The 27500-nt window shown below is 48.9% G+C and overlaps 1 protein-coding gene across 5 annotated transcripts in view; it reads left to right on the top strand.

The window, feature by feature from the left end:
• The window catches only part of kifap3a (kinesin-associated protein 3a), a 55951-nt gene that overhangs the window by 18015 nt on the left and 10436 nt on the right, over positions 1-27500 (top strand). For 4 of the 5 annotated variants that reach the window (XR_006832016.1, XM_046300139.1, XM_046300140.1 and 1 more), the window contains 9 exons: positions 2869-2969; positions 7056-7164; positions 7273-7385; positions 7631-7796; positions 12047-12172; positions 12770-12868; positions 14733-14818; positions 22234-22423; positions 23318-23411. Coding sequence is in view for 4 of the 5 variants with exons in the window: in XM_046300139.1 (XP_046156095.1) it covers positions 2869-2969; positions 7056-7164; positions 7273-7385; positions 7631-7796; positions 12047-12172; positions 12770-12868; positions 14733-14818; positions 22234-22423; positions 23318-23411 (1084 nt within the window). In the remaining variant the exon portion in view is untranslated. Of the gene's footprint in view, positions 1-2868; positions 2970-7055; positions 7165-7272; positions 7386-7630; positions 7797-12046; positions 12173-12769; positions 12869-13074; positions 13551-14732; positions 14819-22233; positions 22424-23317; positions 23412-27500 lie in introns of those variants that run through there. The other variant, XM_046300141.1, reaches the window with a different exon arrangement.

Raw genomic sequence — 27500 nt, 5'->3', positions numbered from 1 at the left:
TGTCTCTCTCTCTGTTTATGTCTCTCTGTCTGTCTCTCTCTCTGTTTATGTCTCTCTGTCTGTCTCTCTCTCTGTTTATGTCTCTCTCTCTGTTTATGTCTCTGTCTATGTCTCTCTGTCTCTCTCTCTGTTTATGTCTCTCTCTCTGTTTATGTCTCTCTGTTTATGTCTCTCTGTCTCTCTCTCTCTGTTTATGTCTCTCTGTCTCTCTCTCTCTGTTTGTCTCTCTGTCTGTCTCTCTGTTTATGTCTCTCTGTCTCTCTCTCTCTGTTTATGTCTCTCTCTCTGTTTATGTCTCTCTGTCTGTCTCTGTCTATGTCTCTCTCTCTGTTTATGTCTCTCTGTCTGTCTCTGTCTATGTCTCTCTCTCTGTTTATGTCTCTCTGTTTATGTCTCTCTGTCTCTCTCTCTGTTTATGTCTCTCTGTCTCTCTCTCTGTTTATGTCTCTCTCTCTGTTTATGTCTCTCTGTTTATGTCTCTCTGTCTCTCTCTCTCTGTTTATGTCTCTCTGTCTCTCTCTCTCTGTTTGTCTCTCTGTCTGTCTCTCTGTTTATGTCTCTCTGTCTCTCTCTCTCTGTTTATGTCTCTCTCTCTGTTTATGTCTCTCTGTCTGTCTCTGTCTATGTCTCTCTCTCTGTTTATGTCTCTCTGTCTGTCTCTGTCTATGTCTCTCTCTCTGTTTATGTCTCTCTGTTTATGTCTCTCTGTCTCTCTCTCTGTTTATGTCTCTCTGTCTCTCTCTCTGTTTATGTCTCTCTCTCTGTTTATGTCTCTCTGTCTGTCTCTCTCTCTGTTTATGTCTCTCTGTCTGTCTCTCTGTTTATGTCTCTCTCTCTGTTTATGTCTCTCTGTCTGTCTCTCTCTCTGTTTATGTCTCTCTGTCTGTCTCTCTCTCTGTTTATGTCTCTCTCTCTGTTTATGTCTCTCTGTTTATGTCTCTCTGTCTCTCTCTCTGTTTATGTCTCTCTGTCTCTCTCTCTGTTTATGTCTCTCTCTCTGTTTATGTCTCTCTGTCTGTCTCTCTCTCTGTTTATGTCTCTGTCTCTCTCTCTCTGTTTATGTCTCTCTCTCTGTTTATGTCTCTCTGTCTCTCTCTCTGTTTATGTCTCTCTCTCTGTTTATGTCTCTCTCTCTGTTTATGTCTCTCTCTCTGTTTATGTCTCTCTCTCTGTTTATGTCTCTCTGTTTATGTCTCTCTGTCTGTCTCTCTCTCTGTTTATGTCTCTCTCTCTGTTTATGTCTCTCTCTCTGTTTATGTCTCTCTGTCTGTCTCTCTCTCTGTTTATGTCTCTCTCTCTGTTTATGTCTCTCTGTTTATGTCTCTCTGTCTCTCTCTCTGTTTATGTCTCTCTGTCTCTCTCTCTGTTTATGTCTCTCTCTCTGTTTATGTCTCTCTGTCTGTCTCTCTCTCTCTGTTTATGTCTCTGTCTCTCTCTCTCTGTTTATGTCTCTCTCTCTGTTTATGTCTCTCTGTCTCTCTCTCTGTTTATGTCTCTCTCTCTGTTTATGTCTCTCTCTCTGTTTATGTCTCTCTCTCTGTTTATGTCTCTCTCTCTGTTTATGTCTCTCTCTCTGTTTATGTCTCTCTCTCTGTTTATGTCTCTCTGTTTATGTCTCTCTCTCTGTTTATGTCTCTCTGTCTGTCTCTCTCTCTGTTTATGTCTCTCTGTCTGTCTCTCTCTCTGTTTATGTCTCTCTGTCTGTCTCTCTCTCTGTTTATGTCTCTCTGTCTGTCTCTCTCTCTGTTTATGTCTCTCTGTCTGTCTCTCTCTCTGTTTATGTCTCTCTGTCTCTCTCTCTGTTTATGTCTCTCTCTCTGTTTATGTCTCTCTGTCTCTCTCTCTGTTTATGTCTCTCTGTCTGTCTCTCTCTCTGTTTATGTCTCTCTGTCTGTCTCTCTCTCTGTTTATGTCTCTCTCTCTGTTTATGTCTCTCTGTTTATGTCTCTCTGTTTATGTCTCTCTGTCTGTCTCTCTGTTTATGTCTCTCTGTCTGTCTCTCTGTCTGTCTCTCTGTTTATGTCTCTCTGTCTGTCTCTCTGTTTATGTCTCTCTGTCTGTCTCTCTGTTTATGTCTCTCTGTCTGTCTCTCTGTTTATGTCTCTCTGTCTCTCTCTCTGTTTATGTCTCTCTCTCTGTTTATGTCTCTCTGTCTGTCTCTCTCTCTGTTTATGTCTCTCTGTCTGTCTCTCTCTCTGTTTATGTCTCTCTCTCTGTTTATGTCTCTGTCTATGTCTCTCTGTCTGTCTCTCTGTCTATGTCTCTGTCTATGTCTCTCTGTCTCTTTGCTTCTCTTCTCTCTCTCTGTCTATGTCTCTTTCTCTGTCTATGTCTCTGTCTATGTCTCTGTCTATGTCTCTCTGTCTCTTTGCTTCTCTTCTCTCTCTCTGTCTATGTCTCTTTCTCTGTCTATGTCTCTGTCTATGTCTCTCTGTCTCTTTGCTTCTCTTCTCTCTCACTCTCTGTCTATGTCTCTGTCTATGTCTCTGTCTATGTCTCTCTGTCTCTTTGCTTCTCTTCTCTCTCACTCTCTGTCTATGTCTCTGTCTATGTCTCTGTCTATGTCTCTCTGTCTCTTTGCTTCTCTTCTCTCTCACTCTCTGTCTGTCTCTCTCTCTGTCTATGTCTCTTTGCTTCTCTTCTTCTCTCTCACTCTCTTTTTATGGCTCTCTCTCTGTCTATGTCTCTCTCTCTGTCTATGTCTCTCTGTCTCTTTGCTTCTCTTCTCTTCTCTCTCTCTCTCTCTCTGTTTATGTCTCTCTCTCTGTCTGTCTCTCTCTCTTTGCTTCTCTTCTCTCTCTCTTTCTGTCTGTCTCTCTGTCTCTTTGCTTCTCTTCTCTTCTCTCTCTCTCTCTGTTTATGTTCCAGCTGACGAGAAGCAGGGACAGCTGTGTATGTGCATTCTGTACCACATCAGTGTGGATGACCGATTCAAGTCCATGTTTGCCTACACAGACTGCATACCACAGGTAAGACTGGGTAATGTACACCCAGGGGCCAGGGCTTGCAGACCAGACAGCATTAGCATCGAGGCTAACAACCCTGGAATTATTCATGAGAGAGAGGGAGGGGTGGAGAGGGATAGATGGAGAGCCGGGGATGGATGGACAGAGGGGAGGATGGACAGAGAAAGAGAGTGCTTGTGAGAGTGGGAAGAATGGAGAGAGAAAGAGCGGGATGGAGAGAGAGGGGGACGCAGTACATCTGCACCCAAACACCGGAGGACAGCTGACCAGCCTTCACTCTCACTGTGATGAAAGCTCCATTCATTCATACCACTTTTTTTCTTTTTACTAATTGGAGCAACTGTATCTAGAAAATTGATGAGTGTTCAAGATTTGAGTGATGTCAGAATGGATTTGAGGAGATGTCATATTGATTACGTTATGTCTGATTTCCTGTCAATCTTTCATAGATTACTTAAATGTTTATTCTGTTTGTGTTGTAAGATTGGGTGTAAATGCGGGCCAGATGCTCATAAACAGGGTTGTTTGTGTAGTGGTTCGTGTCGCCAGTAGATCTGCCCTGCGGGGTCGGAGTGTCAGAAAGGATGCTGGGTAGCAGCATGACCGGAAATAGACCTTTGACCCCAGGCCCTCTAACCCCCTCCCCTCTAGGGATGGTCTTGAACCCCTCTACTCACCATCTTCCCCCTCTCTCTCTCTGGACAGGTTTCCTCATCAAGCTACCTATTTTGTGCCCTTGCTCTTTGGCCAGCTCAACATATCCTTCCCTCCCCTACTCCTTTTCCTTTCTCTCCTTCTCTCTACCAGGCCTGACCCAGCTCTTCTCCTCTCTACCAGGCAGGCCTGACCCAGCTCTTCTCCTCTCTACCAGGCAGGCCTGACCCAGCTCTTCTCCTCTCTACCAGGCAGGCCTGACCCAGCTCTTCTCCTCTCTACCAGGCAGGCCTGACCTAGCTCTTCTCCTCTCTACCAGGCCTGACCCAGCTCTTCTCCTCTCTACCAGGCAGGCCTGACCCAGCTCTTCTCCTCTCTACCAGGCAGGCCTGACCTAGCTCTTCTCCTCTCTACCAGGCCTGACCCAGCTCTTCTCCTCTCTACCAGGCAGGCCTGACCCAGCTCTTCTCCTCTCTACCAGGCAGGCCTGACCCAGCTCTTCTCCTCTCTACCAGGCCTGACCCAGCTCTTCTCTCTACCTCTCCCCCCTGGGCCTTGGGCAAGGCCTGACCCCAGGCCCAGGGGGGAGAGGTAGAGGGGAGAAGAGCTGGGTCAGGCCTTGCCCCAGGCCCAGAGAGGAAAGGTAGAGAGCAGGAGTGAGGGGTAGAGGGCAGTGAGGGATTAGATCATGAGGGGTAGAGGGCAGTGAGGGATTAGATCATGAGGGGTGGAGGGCAGTGAGTGGTTAGATAGGGAGGGGTGGAGGGCAGTGAGAGGTTAGATAGGGAGGGGTGGAGGGCAGTGGGGGTGGAGGGCAGTGAGAGGTTAGATAGTGAGGGGTGGAGGGCAGTGAGAGGTTAGATAGGGAGGGGTGGAGGGCAGTGAGAGGTTAGATAGGGAGGGGTGGAGGGCAGTGGGGGTGGAGGGCAGTGAGAGGTTAGATAGTGAGGGGTGGAGGGCAGTGAGAGGTTAGATAGGGAGGGGTGGAGGGCAGTGGGGGTGGAGGGCAGTGAGAGGTTAGATAGGGAGGGGTGGAGGGCAGTGAGAGGTTAGATAGGGAGGGGTGGGGACAGTGAGGGGTTAGATAGTGGGGGTGGAGGGCAGTGAGGGGTTAGATAGTGGGGGTGGAGGGCAGTGAGAGGTTAGATAGGGAGGGGTGGAGGGCAGTGAGGGATTAGATCATGAGGGGTGGAGGGCAGTGAGGGGTTAGATCATGAGGGGTGGAGGGCAGTGAGGGGTTAGCTAGGGAGGGGTGGAGGGCAGTGGGGGTGGAGGGCAGTGAGGGGTTAGATAGTGGGGGTGGAGGGCAGTGAGAGGTTAGATAGGGAGGGGTGGAGGGCAGTGAGGGATTAGATCATGAGGGGTGGAGGGCAGTGAGGGATTAGATCATGAGGGGTGGAGGGCAGTGAGGGGTTAGATAGTGGGGGTGGAGGGCAGTGAGGGGTTAGATAGTGGGGGTGGAGGGCAGTGAGAGGTTAGATAGGGAGGGGTGGAGGGCAGTGAGGGATTAGATCATGAGGGGTGGAGGGCAGTGAGGGGTTAGATCATGAGGGGTGGAGGGCAGTGAGGGGTTAGATAGGGAGGGGTGGAGGGCAGTGAGGGGTTAGATAGTAGGGGTGGAGGGCAGTGAGGGGTTAGATAGTGGGGGTGGAGGGCAGTGAGGGATTAGATAGTGGGGGTGGAGGGCAGTGAGAGGTTAGATAGGGAGGGGTGGAGGGCAATGAGGGATTAGATCATGAGGGGTGGAGGGCAGTGAGGGGTTAGATAGTGGGGGTGGAGGGCAGTGAGGGGTGGAGGGCAGTGAGGGGTTAGATAGTGGGGGTGGAGGGCAGTGAGGGATTAGATCATGAGGGCAGTGAGGGATTAGATCATGAGGGCCGTGAGGGATTAGATCATGAGGGCAGTGAGGGATTAGATCATGAGGGGTCGAGGGCAGTGAGGGGTTTGATAGGGAGGGCAGTGAGTGGTTAGATAGTGGGGGTGGAGAGCAGTGAGGGGTTAGATAGTGAGGGTGGAGGGCAGTGAGGGGTTAGATAGTGAGGGTGGAGGGCAGTGAGGGGTTAGATAGTGGGGGTGGAGGGCAGTGAGGGGTTAGATAGTGGGGGTGGAGGGCAGTGAGGGGTTAGATAGTGGGGGTGGAGGGCAGTGAGGGGTTAGATAGTGGGGGTGGAGGGCAGTGAGGGGTTAGATAGTGGGGGTGGAGGGCAGTGAGGGGTTAGATAGTGGGGGTGGAGGGCAGTGAGGGGTTAGATAGTGGGGGTGGAGGGCAGTGAGGGGTTAGATAGTGGGGGTGGAGGGCAGTGAGGGTGGAGGGCAGTGAGGGGTTAGATAGTGGGGGTGGAGAGCAGTGAGGGGTTAGATAGTGAGGGTGGAGGGCAGTGAGGGGTTAGATGGTGAGGGTGGAGGGCAGTGAGGGGTTAGATAGTGAGGATGGAGGGCAGTGAGGGGTTAGATAGTGGGGGTGGAGGGCAGTGAGGGGTTAGATAGTGGGGGTGGAGGGAAGTGAGGGGTTAGATGGTGAGGGTGGAGGGCAGTGAGGGGTTAGATAGTGGGGGTGGAGGGCAGTGAGGGGTTAGATAGTGATGGTGTACTGTGTAGTGTGGCGCTAGGCCTCCTCTGGCTGTGCTGTGGTAAATAAGCAGAGGCAGGTGCCAGAGAGTCTAGACGGGGCTGATTTGGGGTCCAGGGCCCCTGGTATGTGATACCCGACTCGGGGCCTGTGTGTGTGTGTGTGTGTGATTGCACACTGCTGACTCCTCACAGGGAGCGGGCCTGCAGTGCCCCTGCTTAAAGCCTTTCCTGTTTAATGTTAAATCAGAGAAGGAGAGCTGGGAGACGGGGAGCAAAGGGCAGGGGCTGTGGGCGACTCGTTTTTGAACCTGTGCCCGCCCAAAGTTGACCTCCAAGGCCGTTTCCTGGTGGCCCCTCCCTCTCTCTCCCTCCCCCTCCCTCCCCCTCGCTCTCTCCCTCCCCCTCCCTCCCTCTCTCTCCCTCCCTCCCCCTCCCTCCCTCCCTCTCTCTCCCTCCCCCTCCCTCTCTCTCTTGCTCTCTATTTCTCTCTCTCCTCGTTGTCTGTTTGCAAGCCCTTTCAGGTTTCCCCTCCAGGGTCTTGACAGGCACAGACCTGATTAAACAGCAACGAGTGTACTGTACCTCTACCTTTCTGCTCACCTCAGGGAAGGGCTGCCTGTTCCCGTACTCTGTGTTTAACCCAACATGGCGACCCACTAAATGACTGTATGGAAGCTATGTAGACCAGTGTCATCAACATGGTGATGATGTGATTCATCCACTCAGCCAATGATGTCGCCAAGCAAACATCCATACACAAACAGTAGAAAGAAAGGCTTGGCAACAGACACCCATAACACACTGACTGACTGCTGGCCAACTATAATGATTGATGATGAATTGGTATTGATGATTGATTGACAGTTGATGAAGATGCTGTTTGAGTGTGGTGAGAGCCACATGGAACCTGAGCTCATCTCCTTCTGCATCAACCTGGCTGCCAACAAGAGGAACGCACAGGTCATCTGTGAAGGTACACACACACACACACACACACACACACACACACACACACACACACACACACACACACACACACACACACACACACACACTACTAATGCTGCTCTCCTGTGCCTAGGTAATGGTCTGAAGATGCTGATGAAGAGGGGTCTGAAGTTAAAGGATGTTCTTATCATGAAGATGATCAGGAACTTGTCACAACATGACGGACCCACCAAGAACCTCTTCATAGTGAGCACTGAACTTACTCACACTCTTAACACTGATGAGCTTCAACATGCTTAGTATGGATATAGACGGATAAGGCTAGACAGGCTCACATGATCTGTGTTCTAATGCTAGTTACTGAATCCATAGCTACGTGTGTTCTTATGCTAGAAACTGAATCCATAGCTACACTATTAGAACAAATATTGTAGTGCTGAACCCTGCCCTGTGTCTCTATAGTAACCAACCCCCTTCTCGTACCTCATAAGGACTATGTGGGTGACCTAGCGGCTCAGATGGGAGCGGAGGAGAGGGAGGAGTATGTGATAGAGTGTCTGGGGACTCTGGCTAACCTCACCATCCCTGACCTGGACTGGGAACTGGTGCTGAAGGAGTACAACCTGGTGCCCTACCTCAAAGACCACCTCAAACCAGGTAGGCCTCAAAGACCACCCCAAACCAGATAGGCCTCAAAGGCCACCCCAAACCAGGTAGGCCTCAAAGGCCACCCCAAACCAGGTAGGCCTCAAAGGCCACCCCAAACCAGGTAGGCCTCAAAGGCCACCCCAAACCAGGTAGGCCTCAAAGGCCACCCCAAACCAGGTAGGCCTCAAAGGCCACCCCAAACCAGGTAGGCCTCAAAGGCCACCCCAAACCAGGTAGGCCTCAAAGGCCACCCCAAACCAGGTAGGCCTCAAAGACCGCCTCAAACCATGGAGGGAGGGAGGCAGAGAGGGGGATAAAAGTTGGGGGGGACTGATGCTGTAATTTACAGGTGCATTCACCCTGATGAATTTGAGAAAGATGACAAGATGGTGCCAACAGACATGGTTGCCCTGTTTCTAGCTTCTAGACAACTTTTTGTTTGTGTTATTTCTTAAATAATTTGCTCGGAATGTTTCTTGCATTATTACCTACAACCTGGAAATAACTTTGAGAAATTAGATCAGCGGTCACTCACCAGAATTTCAACCAGACGTTCTAATTCCCTGAATTGGATCCTTTGTTTGAACTTCCGAGGCAACTCCGTTCATGCCAGGGGCTGCTCCAAGTCGTCATCCCCGGAAAAGAGGAACAAGGAGTTGGTTCATAGTGAGACTCAGGAAGCATGCATACCATCCACCGCTTCCGAGTATATTACGCGCTAACGCTCAGTCCATGGACAATAAAGTAGACAGGCTTAGGGTGAGGATCTCCTTCCAGAGAGACATCAGGAACTGTTACATACTCTGTTTTACTGAATCATGACTCTCTCCGGATATGCTGTCCTCGTCCATTCAGCCAGCGGGGTTTTCCCATATATCGCGCGGACAGGAAGAAAGAACTCTCAGAGAAAAAGAAAGGCAGAGGTATATGTTTCATGATTAAGTACTCATGGTGTGATTGTGGTAGCGTACAGGAACTCCAGTTCCTTTGTTCTCCCAATCTGGAGTATCTCACCATCAAATGCCGGCCACATTACCTCCTGAGAGAATTCTCTTCAGTCATCGTCACGGCCGTATATGTCCACCCCCAAGCCGACTCCGCGACAGCTCTCAAGGAACTACACTGGACTTTGTGCAAACTGGGAACCACATATCCTGAGGCTGCGTTTGTTATAGCTGGAGACTTGAATAAAGGAAATCTGAGGAAAATATCAACACAACTGTGCCGCTCAATCACTCTTGAACACTGTTACTGTAATGTCTACAATGCCCTCCCTCGTCCTCCCTTCAGCAAATCAGATCACGCCTCCATTTTGCTATAGGCAGATACTTTAAAAGAAAATACCCGTAGTAAGGACAGTTTTAATATTGGTCTGACCAATCAGAATCTATGCTTCAAGACTGTTTGATCACGCAGACTGGGAATAGTATTAACGTATACACTGACTCAGTGACTGAGTTCATCAGGTACATAGAGGATGTTGTTCTTACTGTGATGATTAGAACTTATCCAAACCAAAAAATGTGGATAAATGGCAGCATTCGCTCAAAACTGAAAAGCGCTAACCACCCCATTAAACCACGCCAAGGTGACTGGGAACACGAACGTGTACAAACAGACCAGCTATGCCCTCTAAGACAATCAAAGAGGCAAAACGACAGTACAGGGACAAAGTGTAGTCACAATTCAACGGCTCAAATGCAAGACGTATGAGGCAGAGACAATCATGAATAATAAGGGGAAAGCCAGCCACATTTTGGACACTGACGCCTTGCTGCCGGACGAGCTAAAAACAAGAGGAATACCTATGTAAGAATCCTGTTCATCAACTACAGCTCAGCCTTCAACACCATAATGCCCTCCAAGCTCATCACTAAACTCAGGGCCCTGGGTTTAAACCCCTCCATGTGCAACTGGATCCAAGACCTCCTGACGGGCCAACACCAGGTGATGAAGGTAGGTAACAGCACATCCGCCACGCTGTTCATCAACACGGTGGCCCCACAAAAGTGCGTGATCAGTCCCCTCCTGTACTCTACGTGGCCACGCACATCTCCAACTCAACAGTGGTAGGCCTGATTTGCTAACAACAACGAGACAGCCTACAGGGAGAAGGTGAGGGCCCTGGTGGAGTGGTGCCAGGATAATAACCCTTCCCTCAACGTCAACAAATGAAGGAGATGATATTGGACTTTAGGAGACTGCAGAGAGAGCCCGCCCCCATCCATGTTGAGAGCCCGCCCCCATCCATGTTGAGAGCCCGCCCCCATCCATGTTGAGAGCCCGCCCCCATCCATGTTGAGAACCCGCCCCCATCCATGTTGAGAGCCCGCCCCATCCATGTTGAGAGCCCGCCCCTCCATGTTGAGAGCCCGCCCCCATCCATGTTGAGAGCCCGCCCCCATCCATGTTGAGAGCCCGCCCCATCCATGTTGATAGCCCGCCCCCATCCATGTTGATAGCCCGCCCCCATCCATGTTGAGAGCCCGCCCCATCCATGTTGAGAGCCCGCCCTCCATGTTGAGAGCCCGCCCCTCCATGTTGAGAGCCCGCCCCTCCATGTTGAGATCCCGCCCCTCCATGTTGAGAGCCCGCCCCCATCCATGTTGAGCCCGCCCCCATCCATGTTGAGAGCCCGCCCCCATCCATGTTGAGAGCCCGCCCCATCCATGTTGAGAGCCCGCCCCCATCCATGTTGAGAGCCCGCCCCCATCCATGTTGAGAGCCCGCCCCCATCCATGTTGAGAGCCCGCCCCCATCCATGTTGATAGCCCGCCCCCATCCATGTTGAGAGCCCGCCCCATCCATGTTGAGAGCCCGCCCCATCAATGTTGAGAGCCCGCCCCTCCATGTTGAGAGCCCGCCCCATCATGTTGAGAGCCCGCCCCCATCCATGTTGAGAGCCCGCCCCCATCCATGTTGAGAGCCCGCCCCCATCCATGTTGAGAGCCCGCCCCCATCTATGTTGATAGCCCGCCCCCATCTATGTTGATAGCCCGCCCCCATCTATGTTGAGAGCCCGCCCCATCCATGTTGAGAGCCCGCCCCATCCATGTTGAGAGCCCGCCCTCCATGTTGAGAGCCCTCCCTCCATGTTGAGAGCCCGCCCCCATCATGTTGAGAGCCCGCCCCATCTATGTTGAGAGACCGCCCCCATCCATGTTGAGAGACCGCCCCCATCCATGTTGAGAGACCGCCCCCATCCATGTTGATAACCCGGCCCCATCCATGTTGAGAGCCCGCCCCCATCCATGTTGATAACCCGCCCCCATCCATGTTGATAGCCCGCCCCCATCCATGTTGATAGCCCGGCCCCATGTTGAGAGCCCGGCCCCATCCATGTTGATAACCCGCCCCCATCCATGTTGAGAGCCCACAAGCAAAAACAGGTTTTTAGACATTTTTGCAAATTTATTAGAAATAAAAAAAACTTATCACATTTACGTTATTATTCAGACCCTTTACTCAGTACTTTGTTGAAGCACCTTTGGCAGAGATTACAGCATCGAGTCTTCTTGGGTATGACACTTCAAGCTTGGCACACCTGTATTTGGGGAGTTTCTCCCATTCTTCTCTGCAGATCCTCTCAAGCTCTGTCAGGTTGGATGGGGAGCGTTGCTGCACAGCTTTTTTCAGGTCTCTCGAGAAATGTTTGATCAGGTACAAGTTCGGGTTCTGGCTGGCCCACTCAAGGACATTCAGAGACTTGTCCTGAAGCCAGTGCTGTGTTGTCTTGGCTGTGTGCTTATGGCCGTTGTCCTATTGGAAGGTAATCCTTCGCCCCAGTCTGAGGTCCTGAGCGCTGTGGAACAAGTTTGCATCAAGGATCTCTCTGTAATTTGCTCCGTTCATCTTTCCCTCGATCCTGACTAGTCTCCCATCCCTGCCGCTAAAAATACATTCTCCACAGCATGATGCTATGTTCCGGACTCTGACATTGCTTGTTCTGATATTTTGGGATTTTTTTTGTATTTTCTTTTGTATTGTGAGATATTACTGCACTGCTGGAGCTAGAAACTTTGATTTGACAAGTGAAAGCTTCTGGACCATACCAAGTTGAACAAAAGTTGACCCCCCCCCCCCCAACCTCTCTAACCGATAACCTTCAACAACACTCTCTGAGTCACTGACTGGTCCTACATCATGGGATGATGTTAGAGAGCACATGCACTGGGGCCTGTTACCTTTGACCTTAGTGACCTCTCCCTTCTCAGCTTTGATCTCTTTGAACCCTGACCTCTGCCCCCACCCACCACCAGGCTCGGCAGAGGATGACCTGATCCTAGAGGTGGTGATCATGATAGGGACGGTGTCCATGGATGACTCCTGTGCTGCCACGATGGCCAAGTCTGGCATCATCCCTGCTCTCATCGAGCTGCTCAACGGTAGGTAGTAGTTAGGACCCATGATCGGTTCCACTCTCTAGAGGGTTAATGTTAAGATAGAGCAGAATGGAGGTTATTCCAGTGAAATACTACATTTTTCAGGGGAGCTCTGTGTCCTGACCTCCATATGTCTGTGCCTGTGTGTCTACCCAACAGAAGGATGATCAGATTGTCTGTGTTGTTTCACCTCTCTCTGTCTGTCTCTCTCTCTCTCCTTCCCTATAGCCCAACAGGAGGATGATCAGATTGTCTGTGTTGTTTCACCTCTCTCTGTCTGTCTCTCTCTCTCTCCTCCCTATAGCCCAACAGGAGGATGATCAGATTGTCTGTGTTGTTTCACCTCTCGCTGTCTCTCTCTCTCCCTCCCTATAGCCCAACAGGAGGATGATCAGATTGTCTGTGTTGTTTCACCTCTCGCTGTCTCTCTCTCTCCCTCCCTATAGCCCAACAGGAGGATGATCAGATTGTCTGTGTTGTTTCACCTCTCTCTCTCTGTCTCGCTCTCTCCCTCCCTATAGCCCAACAGGAGGATGATCAGATTGTCTGTGTTGTTTCACCTCTCTCTCTCTGTCTCGCTCTCTCTCACCTTCCCTATAGCCCAACAGGAGGATGATGAGTTTGTGTGTCAGATTGTCTATGTGTTGTACCAGATGGTGGTCCACCAGGCCACCAGGGACGTCATCATCAAGGACACACGTATCCTTTCTCTTCCCACAATACAATTCATGTCAGAACTACAGCCCAAATGATCATTCAATGTCCCACTCCTAAATTACTTCAACCCATAATTACCTCACTCTGTACTGTATTATATGTTACCGTGGTAACCAACAGTGCCACCCTATACCATGTCTCTGCTTCTTTCAATGTCGCAGTAAAAATCACCCTATCAATGACCTCAGTGCTCTACACAGTGTAATGCTGTACAGTTGGAATCGGAGGCGGTGTACGTAAAATTACGGTAATATTTGCTAGAAGTTTTTCTTTCTGTGGAGAATATTACAGAGTGATCTCTACCAAGTGGTCTGCCTTGGGAGAGGCTTTCTGCTTTACAATATCTCTCTCATCACAGGAAATGTAAGAGTTGTTCATTTGGCCACAGGGCAACTGTCTCGTGTCTCCTTTCAAGAAATGAAAGAGAAAAAGCAGTCTTTCCTCGCTTCTTTCTGTCACTGTGATCTTGATTAAACAGACATCGTTGAATGACGTGTCTGAGGAGAAAGAACAGCAAAATGATAGGGTAAAGGCCTAGAAATGTAGAGAGAGTATCTCTCTCTCCCTCCCTCTGTTGTCCCCTCCCTCCATGTGTTGTCCTCTACTGGACTCCCTCTCTCTCTCCTTTCCTTCCTATGTTGTTCTCTACTGGACTCCCTCTCTCTCTCCTTTCCTTCCTATGTTGTCCTCTACTGGACTCCCTCTCTCTCTCCTTTCCTTCCTCTGTTGTCCTCTACTGGACTCCCTCTCTCTCTCCTTTCCTTCCTCTGTTGTCCTCTACTGGACTCCCTCTCTCTCTCCTTCCCTTCCTCTGTTGTCCTCTACTGGACTCCCTCTCTCTCTCCTTTCCTTCCTATGTTGTTCTCTACTGGACTCCCTCTCTCTCTCCTTTCCTTCCTCTGTTGTCCTCTACTGGACTCCCTCTCTCTCTCCTTCCCTTCCTCTGTTGTCCTCTACTGGACTCCCTCTCTCCCTTCCTCTGTTGTCCTCTACTGGACTCCCTCCCTCCCTTCCTCTGTTGTCCTCTACTGGACTCCCTCCCTTCCTCTGTTGTCCTCTACTGGACTCCCTCCCTTCCTCTGTTGTCCTCTACTAGACTCCCTCCCTTCCTCTGTTGTCCTCTACTGGACTCCCTCCCTTCTTCTGTTGTCCTCTACTGGACTCCCTCCCTTCCTCTGTTGTCCTCTACTAGACTCCCTCCCTTCCTCTGTTGTCCTCTACTGGACTCCCTCCCTTCCTCTGTTGTCCTCTACTGGACTCCCTCCCTTCCTCTGTTGTCCTCTACTGTTGTCCTCTACTGGACTCCCTCCCTTCTTCTGTTGTCCTCTACTGGACTCCCTCCCTTCTTCTGTTGTCCTCTACTGGACTCCCTCCCTTCTTCTGTTGTCCTCTACTGGACTCCCTCCCTTCTTCTGTTGTCCTCTACTGGACTCCCTCCCTTCTTCTGTTGTCCTCTACTGGACTCCCTCCCTCCCTTCTTCTGTTGTCCTCTACTGGACTCCCTCCCTCCCTTCCTCTGTTGTCCTCTACTAGACTCCCTCCCTTCCTCTGTTGTCCTCTACTGGACTCCCTCCCTCCCTTCCTCTGTTGTCCTCTACTGGACTCCCTCTCGCTCTCCCTTCCTCTGTTGTCCTCTACTGGACTCCCTCTCGCCCTCCCTTCCTCTGTTGTCCTTTTACTGGACTCCCTCCCTTCCTTCCTCTGTTGTCCTTTTACTGGACTCCCTCCCTCCCTCCCTTCCTCTGTTGTCCTCTACTGGACTCCCTCCCTCCCTTCCTCTGTTGTCCTCTACTGGACTCCCTCCCTCCCTTCCTCTGTTGTCCTTTACTGGACTCCCTCTCTCCAGAGGCTCCTGCCTACCTCATTGACCTGATGCACGACAAGAACGCTGAGATACGTAAAGTCTGTAACAACACCCTGGACATCATCGCTGTGAGTACCTGTTCTGTCTGTCCTGCCTGCCTGCCTGCCTGCCTGCCTGCCTGCCTGCCTGCCTGCCTGCCTGCCTGCCTGCCTGTCTGCCTGCCTCCCTCCCTCCCTTCCTTCCTTCCTTCCTTCCTCTCTAGGCATAATGTCTCATCCCCAAGTTACCCTATATCATGAATGGTTTTCTTCCTGTAATTCTTCTTCCCATTCATTTCTAAATGAAACTGACCTAGCCTATACCTGAGCCAAAATCCTGGTTTTCCTGATCCATTCCTACTTAATGTAGGTAGGCACAGAGGAAATAGTACTGTTCAGATTGCCTGGACTGGGAAACTAAATTCCTGGGTCAGATTTTGATTGACATGTGTGTTTTAAGTCCCAGTCATAGTGTGATCTGTCACAGACCTGAGATCAGTGTAATTAGCAGTAGACTACAGCCAGCCGGGTTGTGGGCTGTGGAAGGTAGTGGGGGGAGAGGAAGTGTTTCATTGAAATTATCAGTGAGAACTATTAAGCTGTGAACCACATGAAAGACCAGGACAGGCTCTGGAGAATGTCAGAGCAGAACAGGGAAGGTGAGAGAGAAAGCAGACCCTGCCTTGGAGAGAGACACACACACACACACACACATTCTCACACACTCACTCACACATACTCTCACACACAATCATCAGTCTTCAGAGCCGCAGGCTACCTTAGCAGCACACGTCATTACTGTGTGTTCTTGAATCGTTCCTCTTTGATCACACACACACTCCTCAGAGAGAGAGAGAGAGAAACTTGCGTATAGATGGTTCTTCTCCGTCAGACAGAAACATAATTCATGGGGATATTCTTAGATTCAGATTTTCTCTAAAGAACATTGAGAAATGCTCTGAACATTGTTTTATATCCGCTGACTCCTTTACTCTTAGACATCATGAGCTCAGCTTTCTGGTTATGATGGATTAGGCCTCATATCAAGCCCTTACTACAGACTAATAGTCCTGGGGAAATCAGCAGTGTAGTCATTAATCCACTTTAGCCATGTCATAAGTCTGCACTTTGACAAAAAGTGTCACTGCCACTTTGGGCCCTGCGATGCGACAATGGGTCCGTTTGAGGCCTCGAATGGCTGTCAGCAGGCTCTGCTCTGGGTCTAGATGATTAATCTGCAGGGCCTGAACGCATGAAGTGGCTCAAAGAAGTCCTTTAACTCCCGCATGGCCCCCGCAGAGAAAGGAAAACAGAATCTGTGGATGTCCTCAGCCAAGCTACACACACACACACACACACACACACACACACACACACACACACACACACACACACACACACACACACACACACACACACACACACACACACACACACACACACACACACACACACACACACACACACACACACACACACACACACACACACACACACAGCCCCGTCGCAGCACCATCCATCGCACCACACCACATTTTTATTAGTAACAGCATCATAAGGGTGCTGGCACACAGAACAGTGCATTGTGGGATTCTTTAGTAGTCTGTGGGGGATCTGACAATCCCTGGATGGAACAATATAGCAGTCAGTGTTTTGGCCCATTCCCCAGCCCTCCCTGATGTCCTGCCAGCCACTCTCCTACAGCTAATTATACTGCTAGTTTAGTTTGGAGGCTTCACTCTCCTACAGCTAATTATACTGCTAGTTTAGTTTCCCCAGCCCTCCCTGATGTCCTGCCAGCCACACTCCTACAGCTAATTATACTGCTAGTTTAGTTTGGAGGCTTCACTCTCCTACAGCTAATTATACTGCTAGTTTAGTTTCCCCAGCCCTCCCTGATGTCCTGCCAGCCACACTCCTACAGCTAATTATACTGTTAGTTTAGTTTCCCCAGCCCTCCCTGATGTCCTGCCAGCCACTCTCCTACAACTAATTATACTGTTAGTTTAGTTTCCCCAGCCCTCCCTGATGTCCTGCCAGCCACACTCCTACAGCTAATTATACTGCTAGTTTAGTTTCCCCAGCCCTCCCTGATGTCCTGCCAGCCACTCTCCTACAGCTAATTATACTGCTAGTTTAGTTTCCCCAGCCCTCCCTGATGTCCTGCCAGCCACTCTCCTACAGCTAATTATACTGCTAGTTTAGTTTGGAGGGTTCACTCTCCTACAGCTAATTATACTGTTAGTTTAGTTTGGAGGCTTCACTCTCCTACAGCTAATTATACTGCTAGTTTAGTTTGGAGGGTTCACTCTCCTACAGCTAATTATACTGCTAGTTTAGTTTGGAGGGTTCACTCTCCTACAGCTAATTATACTGCTAGTTTAGTTTGGAGGCTTCACTCTCCTACAGCTAATTATACTGTTAGTTTAGTTTGGAGGCTTCACTCTCCTACAGCTAATTATACTGCTAGTTTAGTTTCCCCAGCCCTCCCTGATGTCCTGCCAGCCACTCTCCTACAGCTAATTATACTGCTAGTTTAGTTTGGAGGCTTCACTCTCCTACAGCTAATTATACTGCTAGTTTAGTTTGGAGGCTTCACTCTCCTACAGCTAATTATACTGTTAGTTTAGTTTTTCCCAGCCCTCCCTGATGTCCTGCCAGCCACACTCCTACAGCTAGTTTAGTTTGGAGGCTTACTCTCCTACACTTATACCTTCACTCTCCTACAGCTAATTATACTGCTAGTTTAGTTTGGAGGGTTCACTCTCCTACAGCTAATTATACTGTTAGTTTAGTTTGGAGGCTTCACTCTCCTACAGCTAATTACACTGTTAGTTTAGTTTGGAGGCTTCACTCTCCTACAGCTAATTACACTACTAGTTTAGTTTGGAGGCTTCACTCTCCTACAGCTAATTACACTACTAGTTTAGTTTGGAGGCTTCACTCTCCTACAGCTAATTACACTACTAGTTTAGTTTGGAGGCTTCACTCTCCTACAGCTAATTACACTACTAGTTTAGTTTGGAGGCTTCACTCTCCTACAGCTAATTACACTACTAGTTTAGTTTGGAGGCTTCACTCTCCTACAGCTAATTACACTAGTTTAGTTTGGAGTTTGCTAATTACACTGTTAGTTTAGTTTGGAGGCTTCACTCTCCTACAGCTAATTACACTACTAGTTTAGTTTGGAGGGTTCACTCTCCACAGCTAATTATACTGTTACAGCTTCACTCTCCTACAGCTAATTACACTGCTAGTTTAGTTTGGAGGCTTCACTCTCCTACAGCTAATTACACTACTAGTTTAGTTTGGAGGCTTCACTCTCCTACAGCTAATTACACTACTAGTTTAGTTTGGAGGCTTCACTCTCCTACAGCTAATTACACTGTTAGTTTAGTTTGGAGGGTTCACTCTCCTACAGCTAATTATACTGCTAGTTTAGTTTGGAGGGTTCACTCTCCTACAGCTAATTACACTGCTAGTTTAGTTTGGAGGGTTCACTCTCCTACAGCTAATTACACTACTAGTTTAGTTTGGAGGGTTCACTCTCCTACAGCTAATTACACTGCTAGTTTAGTTTGGAGGGTTCACTCTCAGCTAATTCACTACTAGTTTAGTTTAATTACATACTGTTAGTTTAGTTTGGAGGCTTCACTCTCCTACAGCTAATTACACTACTAGTTTAGTTTAGGCCACTACTAGTTTAGTTTAGGCGCTTCACTCTCCTACAGATAATTATACTACTAGTTTAGTTTGGAGGGTTCACTCTCCTACAGCTAATTACACTACTAGTTTAGTTTGGAGGCTTCACTCTCCTACAGCTAATTATACTACTAGTTTAGTTTGGAGGCTTCACTCTCCTACAGCTAATTATACTACTAGTTTAGTTTGGAGGCTTCACTCTCCTACAGCTAATTATACTACTAGTTTAGTTTGGAGGGTTCACTCTCCTACAGCTAATTATACTGCTAGTTTAGTTTGGAGGGTTCACTCTCCTACAGCTAATTACACTGCTAGTTTAGTTTGGAGGGTTCACTCTCCTACAGCTAATTATACTGCTAGTTTAGTTTGGAGGGTTCACTCTCCTACAGCTAATTATACTGCTAGTTTAGTTTGGAGGGTTCACTCTCCTACAGCTAATTACACTACTAGTTTAGTTTGGAGGGTTCACTCTCCTACAGCTAATTACACTGTTAGTTTAGTTTGGAGGCTTCACTCTCCTACAGCTAATTACACTACTAGTTTAGTTTGGAGGCTTCACTCTCCTACAGCTAATTACACTACTAGTTTAGTTTGGAGGCTTCACTCTCCTACAGCTAATTACACTGTTAGTTTAGTTTGGAGGGTTCACTCTCCTACAGCTAATTATACTGCTAGTTTAGTTTGGAGGGTTCACTCTCCTACAGCTAATTACACTACTAGTTTAGTTTGGAGGGTTCACTCTCCTACAGCTAATTACACTACTAGTTTAGTTTGGAGGGTTCACTCTCCTACAGCTAATTACACTACTAGTTTAGTTTAGGCGCTTCACTCTCCTACAGCTAATTACACTACTAGTTTAGTTTAGGCGCTTCACTCTCCTACAGCTAATTATACTACTAGTTTAGTTTAGGCGCTTCACTCTCCTACAGCTAATTATACTACTAGTTTAGTTTGGAGGGTACAGCTAATTAGCTAGTTTAGTTTGAGGGTTCACTCTCCTACAGCTAATTACACTACTAGTTTAATTACACTACAGCTAATTATACTGCTAGTTTAGTTTCCCTAGTTTAGTTTGGAGTTTCCCCAGGATGTCCTGCCACTCTCCTACAGCTAATTACACTACAGCTAATTACACTACTAGTTTAGTTTTCCCTGATGTTCTGCCAGCCACACTCCTACAGCTAATTATACTGCTAGTTTACTAGCCCTCCCTGATGTCCTTCACTACAGCTCCTACAGCTAATTATACTAGTTTAGTTTAGGTTTCCCCAGCCCTCCCTGATGTCCTGCCAACCGCACTCCTACAGCTAATTATACTACTAGTTTAGTTTGGAGGCTTCACTCTCCTACAGCTAATTATACTGTTAGTTTAGTTTGGAGGCTTCACTCTCCTACAGCTAATTACACTACTAGTTTAGTTTGGAGGCCTCACTCTCCTACAGCTAATTACACTACTAGTTTAGTTTGGAGGCCTCACTCTCAGCTACACAGCTAATTACACTGTTAGTTTAGTTTGGAGGGTTCACTCTCCTACAGCTAATTACACTACTAGTTTAGTTTGGAGGCTTCACTCTCCTACAGCTAATTATACTACTAGTTTAGTTTGGGGGCTTCACTCTCCTACAGCTAATTACACTGTTAGTTTAGTTTGGAGGGTTCACTCTCCTACAGCTAATTACACTACTAGTTTAGTTTGGGGGCCTCACTCTCCTACAGCTAATTACACTGTTAGTTTAGTTTGGAGGGTTCACTCTCCTACAGCTAATTACACTGTTAGTTTAATTTGGAGGCTTCACTCTCCTACAGCTAATTACACTACTAGTTTAGTTTGGACAGCTAATTATACTACTAGTTTATTTTCTCTCTCCTACAGCTAATTACACTGTTAGTTTAGTTTGGAGGGTTCACTCTCCTACAGCTAATTACACTGTTAGTTTAGTTTGGAGGGTTCACTCTCCTACAGCTAATTACACTACTAGTTTAGTTTGGAGACTTCACTCTCCTACAGCTAATTACACTGTTAGTTTAGTTTGGAGGGTTCACTCTCCTACAGCTAATTACACTACTAGTTTAGTTTGGAGGCCTCACTCTCCTACAGCTAATTACACTGTTAGTTTAGTTTGGAGACTTCACTCTCCTACAGCTAATTACACTGTTAGTTTAGTTTGGAGACTTCACTCTCCTACAGCTAATTACACTGTTAGTTTAGTTTGGAGGGTTCACTCTCCTACAGCTAATTACACTACTAGTTTAGTTTGGAGACTTCACTCTCCTACAGCTAATTACACTGTTAGTTTAGTTTGGAGGGTTCACTCTCCTACAGCTAATTACACTACTAGTTTAGTTTGGAGACTTCACTCTCCTACAGCTAATTACACTACTAGTTTAGTTTGGAGACTTCACTCTCCTACAGCTAATTACACTACTAGTTTAGTTTGGAGGGTTCACTCTCCTACAGCTAATTACACTGTTAGTTTAGTTTGGAGAGTTCACTCTCCTACAGCTAATTACACTACTAGTTTAGTTTGGAGACTTCACTCTCCTACAGCTAATTACACTGTTAGTTTAGTTTGGAGGGTTCACTCTCCTACAGCTAATTACACTACTAGTTTAGTTTGGCTACAGCTAATTACACTACTAGTTTAGTTTGGAGACTTCACTCTCCTACAGCTAATTACACTACTAGTTTAGTTTGGAGACTTCACTCTCCTACAGCTAATTACACTGTTAGTTTAGTTTGGAGGGTTCACTCTCCTACAGCTAATTACACTGTTAGTTTAGTTTGGAGGGTTCACTCTCCTACAGCTAATTACACTGTTAGTTTAGTTTGGAGGGTTCACTCTCCTACAGCTAATTACACTGTTAGTTTAGTTTGGAGACTTCACTCTCCTACAGCTAATTACACTGTTAGTTTAGTTTGGAGGGTTCACTCTCCTACGGCTAATTACACTACTAGTTTAGTTTGGAGGGTTCACTCTCCTACGGCTAATTACACTACTAGTTTAGTTTGGAGGCCTCCTGTGTAAAAGGAGAGAATCTGTTTGTTACTAAGGCTGGGATTCAATCAATTGAAGATGGATTTGTGTGTGTGTGTGTGTGTGTGTGTGTGTGTGTGTGTGTGTGTGTGTGTGTGTGTGTGTGTGTGTGTGTGTGTGTGTGTGTGTGTGTGTGTGTGTGTGTGTGTGTGTGTGTGTGTGTGTGTGTGTGTGTGTGTGTGTGCCTGACCTTCATTATAAACTGGGTGGTTCGACCCCTGAATCCTGATTAGCTGACATTTTTACTGCTCTAATTACGTTGGTAACCAGTTTATAATAGCAGTAAGGCACCTCGGGGGTTTGTGGTATATGGCCAATATACCACAGCTAAGGGCTGTGTCCAGGCACTGCGTCTTGCCTAAGAACAGCCCTTAGCCGTGGTATATTTGTCATATACTACACCCCGTCGTGCCTTATTGCTTAAGTAACCCATCCTAATGGCTCTCTCTGTCTCTCTCGCGCTGTCTCTGTCTCTCTCTCTCTGTCTCCGTCTGTCTTTCTCGCTCTGTTGCTCTCTCTCTCTTGCTGTCTCTCTCTCGCTGTCTCGCACTCTCTGTGTTTGTCTCGCACTCTCTGTGTTTGTCTCGCACTCTCTGTGTTTGTCTCGCACTCTCTGTGTTTGTCTCGCACTCTCTGTGTTTGTCTCGCACGCTCTCTGTCTCGCTTGCTCTCTCTCGCTCTCTGTCTTTGTGTCTCTCTCTTTCTCTCTCTCTCTGTCTTCATCTCTCTTTGTCTTTCTCTCTATGTCTCTCTCTCTGTCTATTGTAGGAGTATGATAAGGAGTGTGAGAGAAAGATCCAGAGTGAGAAGTTCCGCTGGCACAACTCCCAGTGGTTAGAGATGGTGGAGAACAGAGCCATGGGAGACGACGGAGAACCCTTCATGTTTGGAGACGATGGGGAAGCATTCATGCACAACGGAGACATTCTGGAGAGACCCGACCTCTTCTACACCGCAGGTATGGGGGGAGGGAGGGAGGGAGACATTCTGGAGAGACCCGACCTCTTCTACACCGCAGGTATGGGGGGAGGGAGGGAGGGAGACATTCTGGAGAGACCCGACCTCTTCTACACCGCAGGTATGGGGGGAGGGAGGGAGACATTCGGGAGAGACTCGGCAGGTATGGGGGAGGGAGGGAGACATTCTGGAGAGACCCGACCTCTTCTACACCGCAGGTATGGGGGGAGGGAGGGAGGGAGACATTCTGGAGAGACCCGACCTCTTCTACACCGCAGGTATGGGGGGAGGGAGGGAGGGAGACATTCTGGAGAGACCCGACCTCTTCTACACCGCAGGTATGGGGGGAGGGAGGGAGGGAGACATTCTGGAGAGACCCGACCTCTTCTACACCGCAGGTATGGAGGGAGGGAGACATTCTGGAGAGACCCGACCTCTTCTACACCGCAGGTATGGGGGGAGGGAGGGAGGGAGACATTCTGGAGAGACCCGACCTCTTCTACACCGCAGGTATGGGGGGAGGGAGGGAGACATTCTGGAGAGACCTGACCTCTTCTACACCGCAGGTATGGGGGGAGAGAGGGAGACATTCTGGAGAGACCTGACCTCTTCTACACCGCAGGTATGGGGGGAGAGAGGGAGACATTCTGGAGAGACCCGACCTCTTCTACACCGCAGGTATACATACATACATGGAGGAGGGAGACATTCTGGAGGGACTGACTTTTTCTACACCTTAAGTATACAGGGAGGGAGAGAGGAGGAGGGAAGGAGAGGGAGGGGGAGGGGGAGAAAGAGAGGGGGATGTGGTATGGATGAACTGAGAGAGAGCGAGATGAGAAGTACAGTAGTGAACTTGTCTCTTACGTTGAGGTGTATGTCTCTCTCCCCCCAGATGGGATCATCCCAGCAGATGGTACCATCAGCCCGGAGTTCTTCACAGACTACCAGAACGGAGACATTGGCCAGGCTGGAGGCTTTCCCGGCAGGTGAGCTCATAGTAGGGCAGGGGGTGGACTGGACTTCTATCCCCATCCCCTGGAGGCTCCTTTGGGGGGGTGGACTGGACTTCTATCCCCAATATGTAGCGAGGGAGCAGGATTTAACAGGCCTAATATATAGACAGGGAGCAGGATTTAACAGGCCTAATATGTAGACAGGGAGCAGGATTTAACAGGCCTAATATGTAGACAGGGAGCAGGCTCTAACAGGCCTAATATGTAGACGGGGCAGCAGGAATTAACAGGCCTAATATGTAGACAGGGTGCAGGCTCTAACAGGCCTAATATGTAGACAGGGAGCAGGCTCTAACAGGCCTAATATGTAGACAGGGAGCAGGCTCTAACAGGCCTAATATGTAGACAGGGAGCAGGCTCTAACAGGCCTAATATGTAGACAGGGAGCAGGCTCTAACAGGCCTAATATGTAGACAGGGAGCAGGCTCTAACAGGCCTACTAATATGTAGACAGGGAGCAGGCTTTAACAGGCCTAATATGTAGACAGGGTGCAGGCTCTAACAGGCCTAATATGTAGACAGGGAGCAGGCTCTAACAGGCCTAATATGTAAACAGGGAGCAGGCTCTAACAGGCCTACTAATATGTAGACAGGGAGCAGGCTCTAACAGGCCTAATATGTAGACAGGGTGCAGGCTTTAACAGGCCTAATATGTAGACAGGGAGCAGGCTTTAACAGGCCTAATATGTAGACAGGGTGCAGGCTTTAACAGGCCTAATATGTAGACAGGGTGCAGGCTCTAACAGGCCTAATATGTAGACAGGGAGCAGGCTCTAACAGGCCTAATATGTAGACAGGGAGCAGGCTCTAACAGGCCTAATATGTAGACAGGGAGCAGGCTCTAACAGGCCTACTAATATGTAGACAGGGAGCAGGCTCTAACAGGCCTAATATGTAGACAGGGAGCAGGCTCTAACAGGCCTAATATGTAGACAGGGAGCAGGCTTTAACAGGCCTAATATGTAGACAGGGAGCAGGCTCTAACAGGCCTAATATGTAGACAGGGAGCAGGCTTTAACAGGCCTAATATGTAGACAGGGAGCAGGCTCTAACAGGCCTAATATGTAGACAGGGAGCAGGCTTTAACAGGCCTAATATATAGACGGGGAGCAGGCTCTAAAAGGCCTAATATATAGACAGGGAGCAGGCTTTAACAGGCCTAATATGTAGACAGGGTGCAGGCTCTAACAGGCCTACTAATATGTAGTGTTGAACACATTTTTAGTTCCTCTACTTTATATGCTGTTAAAATGATGAATAGTTGTGGAAATGGAGAGTTTATTGAGAGTAATTTGTCTTATTTATTATTGAACATCTCCTTGCGTGCGATAAAGCTTGTGTTGAAGGTTTTTTCCTGTGCAAGTATGTTTGTGTTGGCTGCTGTTGAGAGGCTTGCTCTTGAGAGTAGATAGAATGCCACAGTTATTTCAGATTTTAGAGGGAGGGAGGAACAGAAAGCAAAGAGAGAGCTACGGAAAGGAACAGAGCGAGCGAGTGCATACAAGGCTTTTTCCTCAGCTCTTTGTAACGGATACCTTTTAAATATACAGAGTGAGCTGGGGGAATTGGCGTCTGTGAGAGTGTTTTAATTTGGCCAGTGTACTCCAGAGTGATCCAGGTTAACACAATAACCAAAGCCAGCTCCAGGGCTTATTTTAAACTAGGTGTGAAACATGGTGTGAATGGGGTCTTTTAAATCGTTTTAATACAATCACTGTTATTTGTATAAATATGATAACAAGCTATTTTATATGAACTATATAAAATGTCTCTTGTCCCGGGTCGTTGGGAGAGAGTGGCCCAATCCTCAACGGGCCGAGCTCCGCAGGCTGAACGAGGGCGTCGTTCGTGTCACCGTGTGGAAAGAGAAGAGTCTGGGTTTCACTATAGGTGCACAACAACATGTGATTGGAGAGTTTCTGACCCCCTCAACACGCAGACGGGCGAATCAATGAGTGCTTTGAGAGGCTATCAGTGAGTGACAGCAAGGCGAGTGAGACAGAGAAAGAGGGAGGGAGGAGGAGCTGATTATTTAGCCCTTGAGCAGTGGGTAGCTGTAACCTGAAGAGTAACAGCCTGGGGAGAGATCAAAGCATTGTGCAGTGAGAGCGAGGGCCGGAGAGAGGTGAGGCTGGAGGAGACAGACGTATGCATGGGCTTGGAGGGAGCAGAGGGTCATGGGCGCAGAGGAAAAGGCCTGATTCTCTTCCTGTGCACTACGGCTCCGCCCCCTGTAGTATGTGTTCCCAATGCCTCACCCCTACACCCTCACCCCTACACCCTCACACCTACACCCTCACACCTACACCCTCACACCTACACCCTCACACCTACACCCTCACCCCTACACCCTCATTCCGGCTTCACTGGGTCCTGTATGGCCAGGCTGGGAACACTAGGGCCCTTTGTCTGCGAACACAACGCTCCCTCTTAAAATGTCACAACACACGCGCCTGGAATGAGGTGTGAGATGAGCTGATTTATGTCTCACATCACTGTATGAGGAAGTGCGTGAGGGAGTTGTTGATCAACTGGTCTTCTTTATCGTAATGTGGTCATTTGAACCTTTCCTCCTCAACCCTACCACCAGAACCAGAGTCCAGGCCTGACCTGAGGTCCAGCTGTGTTTCTGTCTCTTTCAGACAGGCAGGCCAGCTATCCAGGCAGCCTGTGAGGTAGGCAGGCCAGCTATCCAGGCAGCCTGTGAGGTAGGCAGGCCAGCTATCCAGGCAGCCTGTGAGGTTGGCAGGCCAGCTATCCAGGCAGCCTGTGAGGTAGGCAGGCCAGCTATCCAGGCAGCCTGTGAGGTAGGCAGGCCAGCTATCCAGGCAGCCTGTGAGGCAGGCAGGCCAGCTATCCAGGCAGCCTGTGAGGCAGGCAGGCCAACTATCGAGGCAGCCTGTGAGGCAGGCAGGCCAGCTATCGAGGCAGGCAGGCCAGCTATCGAGGCAGCCTGTGAGGCAGGCAGGCCAACTATCCATGCAGCCTGTGAGGCAGGCAGGCCAGCTATCCATGCAGCCTGTGAGGCAGGCAGGCCAGCTATCCAGGCAGCATGTGAGGCAGGCAGGCCAGCTATCCAGGCAGCATGTGAGGCAGGCAGGCCAGCTATCCAGGCAGCATGTGAGGCAGACAGGCCAGCTATCCAGGCAGCCTGTGAGGCAGGCAGGCCAGCTATCCAGGCAGCCTGTGAGGCAGGCAGGCCAACTATCGAGGCAGCCTGTGAGGCAGGCAGTCAGGCTGTGTTACTCAGAGCTCCAGTGTTTCTCCAGGCTCTTTTAGTCTCTCAAATCCCCCCTGACAGCCGTAGCGTGCGGAAAGGAAAAATACATATTTCTGCCCAGTGAAGGAGGGAGGGATGCATGGGGAAGAGGAGGTGCAGGGTGCGTAACTGATCGCTGGAAGTGATTTGGGTTAAAAACAACACGTAATTATGGGCGCTCGCAGGGGCAAAGCAAACAGCTCGTATTTTAGAGAGCTAGAGGATGTCCGGCCCGGCCCGTGACTGACTGTGTATAGACCAAGAGAGAGGGGGAACGAGCAGGGTGGAGGGGAAGAGAAGGGACATGCTGTCGTTTGTCGAGGGGTTAACTCACTCTGTCTAGTTAACTAACTCACACCCAGTCTGAGGTAACGAGACGGTCGTGTTGACCCGACCATACAGCTGAACATTCAGACCAGCTGGTCAGGGAAGAGAGACGACCGACCGTGAAATCAGACAGCTTTTCCTCCTTTGTATCCACACCCCCATGCTAACTGAGTTGTACAGTTGTATCCACACCCCCATGCTAACTGAGTTGTACAGTTGTATCCACACCCCCATGCTAACTGAGTTGTACAGTTGTATCCACACCCCCATGCTAACTGAGTTGTACAGTTGTATCCACACCCCCATGGTAACTCAGTTGTACAGCTGTATCCACACCCCCATGGTAACTCAGTTGTACAGTTGTAGCCACACCGCCATGCTAACTGAGTAGAACAGTTGTATCCACACCCCCATGCTAACTGAGTTGTACAGTTGTATCCACACCCCCATGGTAACTCAGTTGTACAGTTGTATCC

This window comes from Oncorhynchus gorbuscha, linkage group LG15 (genome assembly GCF_021184085.1).
Source record: "Oncorhynchus gorbuscha isolate QuinsamMale2020 ecotype Even-year linkage group LG15, OgorEven_v1.0, whole genome shotgun sequence".
NCBI lineage: Eukaryota > Metazoa > Chordata > Actinopteri > Salmoniformes > Salmonidae > Oncorhynchus > Oncorhynchus gorbuscha.
Note: the sequence above shows the minus strand (reverse complement) of the source record. Positions and strands in the feature narration are given on the sequence as shown.